The following is a 9,852-nucleotide window of genomic DNA, read 5'->3' as shown; positions in this document are numbered from 1 at the left end:
GTTCAATTCTTGGACCGACTCTCTTCTCTGTATACATCAATGATGTCGCTCTTGCTGCTGGTGATTCTCTGATCCACCTCTACGCAGACGACACTATTCTGTATACTTCTGGCCCTTCTTTTGACACTGTGTTAACAACCCTCCAGGCGAGCTTCAATGCCATACAACTCTCCTTCCGTGGCCTCCAATTGCTCTTAAATACAAGTAAAACTAAATGCATGCTCTTCAACCGATCGCTGCCTGCACCTGCCCGCCTGTCCAACATCACTACTCTGGACGGCTCTGACTTAGAATATGTGGACAACTACAAATACCTAGGTGTCTGGTTAGACTGTAAACTCTCCTTCCAGACTCACATCAAACATCTCCAATCCAAAGTTAAATCTAGAATTGGCTTCCTATTCCGCAACAAAGCATCCTTCACTCATGCTGCCAAACATACCCTTGTAAAACTGACCATCCTACCAATCCTCGACTTCGGTGATGTCATTTACAAAATAGCCTCCAAAACCCTACTCAATAAATTGGATGCAGTCTATCACAGTGCCATCCGTTTTGTCACCAAAGCCCCATATACTACCCACCACTGCGACCTGTACACTCTCGTTGGCTGGCCCTCGCTTCATACTCGTCGCCAAACCCACTGGTTCCAGGTCATCTACAAGACCCTGCTAGGTAAAGTCCCCCCTTATCTCAGCTCGCTGGTCACCATAGCAACACCTACCTGTAGCACGCGCTCCAGCAGGTTTATCTCTCTGGTCACCCCCAAAACCAATTCTTCCTTTGGCCGCCTCTCCTTCCAGTTCTCTGCTGCCAATGACTGGAACGAACTACAAAAATCTCTGAAACTGGAAACACTTATCTCCCTCACTAGCTTTAAGCACCAGCTGTCAGAGCAGCTCATAGATTACTGCACCTGTACATAGCCCATCTATAATTTAGCCCAAACAACTACCTCTTTACCTACTGTATTTATTTATTTATTTTGCTCCTTTGCACCCCATTATTTCTGTCTCTACTTTGCGCTTTCTTCCACTGCAAACCAACCATTCCAGTGTTTTTAGTTTTTATTTTACTTGCTGTGTTGTATTTACTTCGCCACCATGGCCTTTTTATATTTTTATTTATTTATACATATATTTGTTTGCCTTCACCTCCCTTATCTCACCTCACTTGCTCACATTGTATATAGACTTATTTTTTTTCACTGTATCATTGACTATATGTTTGTTTTACTCCATGTGTAACTATGTGTTGTTGTATGTGTCGAACTGCTTTGCTTTATCTTGGCCAGGTCGCAATTGTAAATGAGAACGTGTTCTCAATTTGCCTACCTGGTTAAATAAAGGTTAAATAAATAAAATAAAAATAAAAATAAATAAATAAATATGTGGGAACTCCTTCAACACTGTTTGAAAAGCATTCCTCATGAAGCTGGTTGAGAGAATGCCAAGCATGTGCAAAGCTATCATCAAGGCAAAGGGTGGCTATTTGAAGAATCTCAAATATAAAATATATTTTGATTTGTTTAACACTTTTTTGGTTACTACATGATTCTATATGTGTTATTTCAAAGTTTTGATGTGTTCACTATTATTGTACAATGTAGAAAATAGTAAAAAATAAAGAAAATCCCTTGAATGAGTAGGTGTGTCCAAACCTTTGACTGGTACTGTACATACATACATACATACATACATACATACATACATACATACATACATACATACATACATAGAAAAATAAATACAGAAAAAAAGAAACAGAAGGCATTTGAACCCAGTCGGGCACAAAGAGAAGATTCATATGGGAGACAAGCCTATACACAATCTATATATAGTTGAAGTCGGAAGTTTACATACACCTTAGCCAAATATATTTAAACTCAGTTTTTCACAATTCTTGACATTTAATCCTAGTAAAAAGTCCCTGTCTTAGGTCAGTTAGGATCACCACTTTATTTTAAGAATGTGAAATGTCAGAATAATAGTAGAGAGAATGATTTATTTCAGCTTTTATTTCTTTCATCACATTCCCAACGGGTCAGAAGTTTACATACACTCAATTAGTATTTGGTGGCATTGCCTTTAAATTGTTTAACTTGGGTCATACGTTGTGTGTAGCCTTCCACAAGCTTCCCACAATAAGTTGGGTGAATTTTGGCCCATTCCTCCTGACAGAGCTGGTGTAACTGAGTCAGGTTTGTAGGACTCCTTGCTCGCAACACTTTTTCAGTTCTGCCCACACATTTTCTATGGGACTGAAGTCATGGCTTTGTGATGGCCATTCCAATACTTCGACTTTGTTGTCCTTAAGCCATTTTGCCACAACTTTGGAAGTTTGCTTGGGGTCATTGTCCATTTGGAAGACCCATTTGCGACCAATCTTTAACTTCCTGACTGATGTCTTGAGATGTTGCTTCAATATATCCAGAGAATTTTCCTCCTTCATGACGCCATCTATTTTGTGAAGTGCACCAGTCCCTCCTGCAGCAATGCACCAGCAATGCAGATCTTGGCTGATTTCTTTTGATTTTCTCATAATGTCAAGCAACAAGGCACTGAGTTTGAAGGTAGGCCTTGAAATACATCCACAGGTACACCTCCAATTAACTCAAATGATGTCAATTAGCAGATCAGAAGCTTCTAAATCCATTACATCATTTTGTGGAATTTTCCAAGCTGTTTAAAGGCACAGTCAAGTTAGTGTATGTAAACTTCTGACCCACTGGAATTGTGATACAGTGAATTATCAGTGAAATAATCTGTCTGTAAACAATTGTTGGAAAAATTACTTATGTCATGCACAAAGTAGATGTCCTAACCGACTTGCCAAAACTATAGTTTGTTAACAAGAAATTTGTGGAGTGGTTGAAAAACGAGTTTTAATGACTCCAACCTAAGTGTATGTAAACTTCCGACTTCAACTGTACACACGTACCATTTACCACATATAAGATTAATATTTTTACAATTTAACTGGTTGTCTAGGTCTTAATTGAAAGGGGAAAACAAAAACTTGCAGACACGGTGGAATTAGTTTGACGCCCATGCTGTAAGCCTATCACATTCCATGTAAACTGTGCAGACTTAGGGTGTGTTCGTAAATTCAATCGGGAGTGCCAGAGTGCGCTCTGGGCGTTCGTAAATTCCGAGTGTTGTCAGATTGTCCGTTTGTAAATTCATCAGTTATTCTGTGTGTCTGGCACACTCAGACGAGAGTCCTCTGAAACTGTAGAAGATAGCCAAAGGGAATTTACGAATGCACCCTTAATGTTGCGTAAATTCGTGACCATGGAGAACAAACGCAGAAAGGGGTTGTTGGAAGAATGGCTGCGACAAATAAAACAGCGGAGGAATCAGTCGATGGGCCATATTACCTCGAAAAGGTGTCGATACCAGATGACTCAACAGACGATTATCAATATGAGGAAGTTCTGGCCTATGAAGAAAGGAGCATGGCAGAGGGGGATGAGGATTTGGAGGCCGCGATAAGAGCATTGCGCGATGCCTCAGATGAAACGGGGTCCGTGTTACAGAGCAGAGGCTCAGCTAAGCAACCCATCTCCCACATTCCAGAAGTGGTGGATAATTTTATCCGCAACTTCCTTGTCAAAATGGGCATGAGCAGAACTTTGGATTGCTTCCAAGCAGAGTGGTACGAAATGGAGCAGAGGGGGTTGTTGAATACCGAGCTGGTGGCGTTTGTGCCTGACGCATATACCCACAACAAATTTATAGACAATGAGCTGAAGAATATTACATTTACATTTTATTCATTTAGCAGACGCTCTTATCCAGAGCGACTTACAGTAGAGTGCATACATTTTATTACATTTTTTTTTTTTACATACTGAGACAAGGATATCCCTACCGACCAAACCCTCCCTACCGGCCAAACCCTCCCTAACCCGGACGACGCTATGCCAATTGTGCGTCGCCCCACGGATCTCCCGGTTGCGGCCGGCTGCGACAGAGCCTGGGCGCGAACCCAGAGACTCTGGTGGCGCAGCTAGCACTGCGATGCAGTGCACTAGACCACTGCGCCACCCGGGAGACGGGTGGCGGAGTGAGCGGAGAGAGAGAGCGGGACAGCTTAAGTCGGGCAGCTTTCAAAGCTGGTGAAACACTGGTCAAGCTTCAGAAAGAGAAGGATTTCCATCACCTGCAGCATAAGTGTCTTGTCCAAGAGAAGAACAGGCTTGTTTAATACATCAAACAACTGAAGAAGCACTATGGTTCATATGAGCCTGCACTGAAGTAGCTGAGTGATAGGTACCAAGTGGCGCTGAAACAGAAAATGCTCATCAGTTTAGAGGGACAGAACATGTGGCCAACAGCCTGGAAGCCACCCTGCGTAATACACACTGGTCTTCCCCCAGAACAGGAGAAATACCAGAGTCTGGGGAAAGAGTCCGACAACAGAATGATGGAATTGCCCTATTGCCCAAGACAAAGACCCAACCAAAAACACAGCTCAGAAACACCCCAAAGACTCTGAGTTTCCTGTCAGCAACTGTGTGAACCCCTACTTAGGCCAAATAAAAGCTCTGCCATCACAGGGCACCAAAGCATCTGAATTCCGCCTCACCAACTCACTGAAGGTCCATACCCTGCCAATAAGCTGCCTCGCCCTGCACCCCCGCATGTTTATTGTAGCCTCCTCCAGTGACGACCAGCTCTGGAGGTTGTGGGGTATGTCTGTCGGGGAGATGATCATGACTGGGGAGGGTCAGAGTGATTGGCTCTTTGGCTGCAGCTTTCACCCAAATGGAGACACAACAGTAAGGATCTGGGATTTCTCCCAAGGCCACTGCATCCTGACTCTGGATGGCCACACCCATGCCACGTGGTGCTGCTCCTTCCACTCACGTGGTGACTTTGTTGCCTACTGCTAAAAGGACAACACTACAAAGGTGTGTGACCTGCAAAGCTGCTGATAAAACCCTGTCTTTGTGGGAAGCCAGGATTGGACTGTGTGCACAGACCTTTTATGGCCACCAGCATTCCTGCAAACATGCCACCTTTAATGCACTGGGCGACACTGTTGCCTCCTATGAATCATACGGTGTGGTCAAACTATGGGATATGAGGAAAGTAGCAGTCATGATAACCATGGAAACTGGACCACATCCTAGCAACCAAGTGGCCTTCCACCCATCAGGCCGGACACTGGCTATCACTAGTAATGATTGTTCAGTTAAGCTGGTGGAGCTGGCATCAACTCAGGTGTCCAGTTTATTGTCCATAGTGTAATCTTTGATCACAAGGGGGAGTACTTATTATCAGCAGGGTCAGATTCTCACCTGGTCATGAAATTAATAAATGCTTAAAATGCTTTCTTGCTGATTATAAATGTCAAAAAGCCTTCTTATTGCTGACATGTGTTATATTGTTTGATTATCTTATTTGTGAAGAACATTTACCAGTTTCCCAGAATAAAATGCGATTTTTAAAATAGATTACTCATTTATTTCTGAATTGAGGCATGAATAAATAAATAAGCTTTTAACAACATATTTTATATAAATAAACCTTATTTGTCTACATGATGCACATTAGCAAAAAATATATATCACTAATTGACTTCATACAAGTAGCCTAGCAGTAGGCCCCCCCAAAAAACGAGTAATTTATCTAGAATGGCCGGGAGAGGCGCTATGATTTTAGAGGCCATTTTGAGTGGAGGGCGGGAGTCGAGAGCGGAAGTGGGAAGAAGCACACGACAACATCAACAAAACAAAACAAAAGGTGCACACGAGATACAATTAGATTTTTTTTAAAGGTTCACCGTAGTTAAAGCTTGGTATCAACCCAGATTAACGTTGTTTACATATGATTGCGCGTTTTTTTTAAATGAGCATGTTCTGCATCTCACATTAGCTAATTGCTAGCTAGCCAGCCAGTATTGCTAACGTTATTTAACGTTTATTTGGACTGTTAACTTGGCAACACTGCGTAAACTACAATGGAAAGCCTGTACAAGCGTAAAGTGTTCGCAACGTTGCGAAAAAATAAAGCTGAAGCGTCGAAGAAAAGGGCTCAAATCGGATTGCCGTCGTCTATCCTTGATGACAGCGACGAGGAGTCCTGCGCGAGCACGACCAGCATCAGCGCTTCAGAGAGTGACTATCAGAATTCGGACAGTGGGAGCGAAAGTACACCTGCCAGTGGGGAACAGAGCCCTGCCAGCGATGGTAGTAGCTCCAGCGAAGGTAGGTCCCGTCCTCGTCGGAAGCGCGTCCTTGCAGACAGCTCCAGCGACTCTGACAGCGACGTAGGAACCAAGCCTAAAAGGAAAGTCGTTCCTAAAAAACGCGTAAAACAACAAAGCCACGATTCCGATTCGGAGGACGAGAGTGCTGCAGAAAAGGACAAAAAAGTTGCCGAAGCTAAACAGACCGCAGCTAAACGAAAGCAACGCCAGTCTAAACTCCTGGCATTATCCAAGAAGGTGAAGTCCCGCGTTCCGAAACGCAGGGGCACGTTGGAGGTATCTTACCACCATATCATGTAAACGAGCATGACATAAGTGTTGATCCTTTGGGCAGAATCATGTTGCATACACCCACAATAATCTGTCCATATATGGACTGAGGAAACATTCTTTGTTGTTGAACATTGTTTTACAACCCATGTATTGCTGTGGTTCTCTTGTAAATATCCAGGATTCAAGTGATGAAGACAAGGGTAAAGTAGCTGAAGATGTTAGTGGCGATAATGATGAAGAAGAGGATACCCCCGAACTATTGCTGGGCAGCAGTGAAGAAGAGGCAGCAGATCACAGCGACAGTCTGAAGGACTTCATAGTTGAGGATAAGACAGGGGACAAGAATGAGGAGGTGTCAGATGAGATAGCTGTTTCTCTTCCACGCCAGTGTGAGTCAGCTGACACACTTTATCATGGGTCAATATTCGCAGGTAAAAGCACACTGTGTTGTATGATTCCTTTGCTTCTTTCCTCCTTTTGCTAGTCATCACAGGGTCTCAGCTCAATCACTTTCAAGTGGTCCTCAAAGCCCTTATGATCAACGTCCTGGATGAAACCTTTCTCAAGTCTCTTTATGGTAAGTGTTTTTAAACAATAGCGGTCTCAAAAACCATCCGCAATCAACTGCATGATCCAATTGTAGGGAATCTATTTGGTTGATAACTGTGAGCAGGTGGTGATCGGACAAAGCGATATGCTCAGGAGATGAAGGCGTCACTGTTCCACTTTGATGAGCGGACAATCCTCCCTCGCCTGGAGAACCTGAAACAGCGGAGCCGCTGGACCGACCGTTACAAGGTGAAGAACCATTTCACAGAGAACTTAGACAGGAGTTTGTGTGTAGTCATTCAAAGTTGGCTGCATATTCACTGATCTCATCTGTATACAGCTATGCTTGTACTTTGGCTAAGTCGTCCATTCTTATATTATGTTCAAAAACAGTATATGCAAACTGGTATGTGTTTTTGTGTGTCCACGTTCAGGAGCGTGTGGAGTGTTATCCCAAGGTCCGGCTTTTGAAGTTAGTATTGCATCGGAGTGTTTGTGAGGCATGCAAGCTCCAGAGACAATGCAGTTTCAGTGTGCGTCTCTCAGGGCAACTGTACGACCTCAACAGCCTCGAAGAGGACCAATTCATGCCCGATGACACACAGGTACTACATCTGAGAAGAAATCAACACTGTCTTTGTTTTATCCATCTCGGTCCCTAGAAGAAAGCAAGTGTGACATTGGCTTCCCATAAAATCCCACTAACAAAAAGTACATCATCAGATCAAATAATTCTGTATGGGACCTTGCACCAATTTATAATTTTGTGAAATGTCAGGTTTGCTGTTTGTCTTGAGTGTTTTTGCACCTTGCATGTGTCTTTCCTAAATGGCAGGCTTTCAGTGTAGGCTCCGTTTGTGCCAGCCGAACAGAGGTGTATCATGCTCTGAAACACTTCAAGTACCACTTGTTTCAACACTGCCGGACAGTGATGGAGGAGGAGGAGAAGAATGGAGAGGAGCCAGTGAAGGAAACAGTGAAAAGGGTGTTCACCAAACTGGAGGAGAGGGGCTGGATCTCAGAGGTATGTACCCCACTTGCACGCCATAAAATAACAGTACCCCTCATTGAATTACCATCCACATCTGTCTGTTTCAGAAAACCCTCTGATTTGTTCCCCCACACTGTCATTTTGTGTAATAGAAATCAATACTCTCTGATTTTTCCTCACTGACACTCCCTCACCACTTCACTCCCACATCTCTCTTTCAGCAATATGAGAAGTTCCAGGACCATCTCAATGATGCAGACTACTTCCAGGAGGAGAAGCTAGACTGAAGGATTACGACAGACAGGATAAAAGATCCATATCTACATCCTATTATAGGCATCCATTTAACAGTTTTATGGTTTATTCTGCACATTGTTAGGGAAGAAGTATTTGATTAATATATATATATATATATATATATATACTGTTTATTTGACTTCTTCAATTCAATGTTAACGTTTAAAATTAGTGAGAAGCTTTTAAAAACCATTTCCTCCTTTTGTTGTTACCATTTAAGAAGACATCAATTACATCTGTATTATATCAACCATTTTATATCATGCTCATAACTCTTACAGTATATAACATACGTCTGCACTAAATGTATCTGCAAAGTTTGAGAGATGAAGCAGAATACTCTGGTACTGCTGTAAATCAAAGAAATGTTACTCCTGAGTTCTTTAAACTACCCTGGTTACCTTCCCTACTTAGTTGAAGCAGTGTTGTCCGTCCAATAGTTAAGATAATGCCAAATGGAGTTTGCAACGACAGATGACCTCAAATGACATGAGTAATGTTCTATATTGCGGATTACACTATCTAGTGTAGAAAGATGGTACGACTCTTCTGAGTTTTGCTTCATTTCTATTAAAAAGCTTGTGTGATGCTTCTTTAAACAAATAATAAAAACTCCATTAAACAATATCTTGTCCATCAGCATATCATTCAGTATGAAATATGATTGTCTTTAAAGACATGCAAGAAGCCAACCAAAATTATTTAAAAAATACAAATGAAACCACATGCATGACAAATGTAACATAGTTAGGAGACATCCTTTTTCGACTCTACCGCACCTGCTGTCTCGACCTCTGAATGCTCGGCTATGAAAAGCCAACTGACATTTACTCCTGAGGTACTGATCTTTTGCCCCCTCTACAACCACTGTGATTATTATTTGACCCAGCTGGTCATTTATGAAGAACAATCTGGCCTTAATGGCCATGTACTCATAATCTCCACCCGGCACAGCACTGGCCACCCCTCAGAGCCTGGCTCCTCTCTAGGTTTCTTCCTAGGTTCCTGCCTTTCTATGGGGTTTTTCCTAGCTACCGTACTTCTGCAATGCTTGCTGTTTGGGGTTTTAGGCTGGGTTTCTGTATAGCACTTGGTGATTGATATCTGTTGATGTAAAAAGGGCTTGGTAACTAAATTTGATTGAAAATAAATTTGATTTGAATCTCACATCCCAACTTGTACTGCATCATGAGATGTGGCTCTCCCATCAATTCACATTGGGCTGCAAGAAAACACACATGACCACGACGTTAGTTACACACCCATCCTTTTGTAAAACAGCTGAATGATAGCCGTATTCAAATACTCACCATTAAGAATGTCCTCGAACCCAAAGCTCTCATCCCTCCCTCTGAATGTGTCAAGAGCAAGTGCTGAATCAGAGAATAAGATAAAAGCAGAATAACTACACAGTAAATGGGAAAGACAGATATTACCACATGCCCGTGTAGTCCATTTCAGTGAGTGAAGAATGATTTTACCTGTCGTATTGCCCACTCCATTTTTATTTTAAGAGGGGCATGGAG

The 9,852-nt window shown here is 42.5% G+C and overlaps 1 protein-coding gene and 1 pseudogene across 1 annotated transcript; both read left to right on the top strand.

The window, feature by feature from the left end:
• Positions 1 to 3,120: 3,120 nt before the first annotated feature.
• Positions 3,121 to 5,538, top strand: LOC139537013 (sperm-associated antigen 16 protein-like; annotated as a pseudogene).
• A 143-nt stretch (positions 5,539 to 5,681) lies between these two features.
• LOC139537012 (coiled-coil domain-containing protein 82-like) lies at positions 5,682 to 8,951 on the top strand. Its single transcript, XM_071337803.1, has 7 exons — positions 5,682 to 6,492; positions 6,668 to 6,878; positions 6,974 to 7,066; positions 7,163 to 7,287; positions 7,473 to 7,643; positions 7,874 to 8,062; positions 8,251 to 8,951. The coding sequence occupies exons 1-7, from the start codon at positions 5,968 to 5,970 to the stop codon at positions 8,314 to 8,316; spliced, it is 1,380 nt and encodes a 459-aa protein (XP_071193904.1). The 5' UTR covers positions 5,682 to 5,967; the 3' UTR covers positions 8,317 to 8,951.
• The last annotated feature ends 901 nt before the right edge of the window (positions 8,952 to 9,852 follow it).

This window comes from Salvelinus alpinus, chromosome 13 (genome assembly GCF_045679555.1).
Source record: "Salvelinus alpinus chromosome 13, SLU_Salpinus.1, whole genome shotgun sequence".
NCBI lineage: Eukaryota > Metazoa > Chordata > Actinopteri > Salmoniformes > Salmonidae > Salvelinus > Salvelinus alpinus.
Note: the sequence above shows the minus strand (reverse complement) of the source record. Positions and strands in the feature narration are given on the sequence as shown.

Coding starts and splice junctions, on each gene's coding strand:
- LOC139537012 (XM_071337803.1), top strand. CDS start 5,968: ATGGAAAGCCTGTACAAGCGTAAAGTGTTCGCAACGTTGCGAAAAAAT. Junction 7,067..7,162: donor CTTTCTCAAGTCTCTTTATG/GTAAGTGTTTTT, acceptor AACTGTGAGCAG/GTGGTGATCGGACAAAGCGA. Junction 8,063..8,250: donor AGAGGGGCTGGATCTCAGAG/GTATGTACCCCA, acceptor TCTCTCTTTCAG/CAATATGAGAAGTTCCAGGA.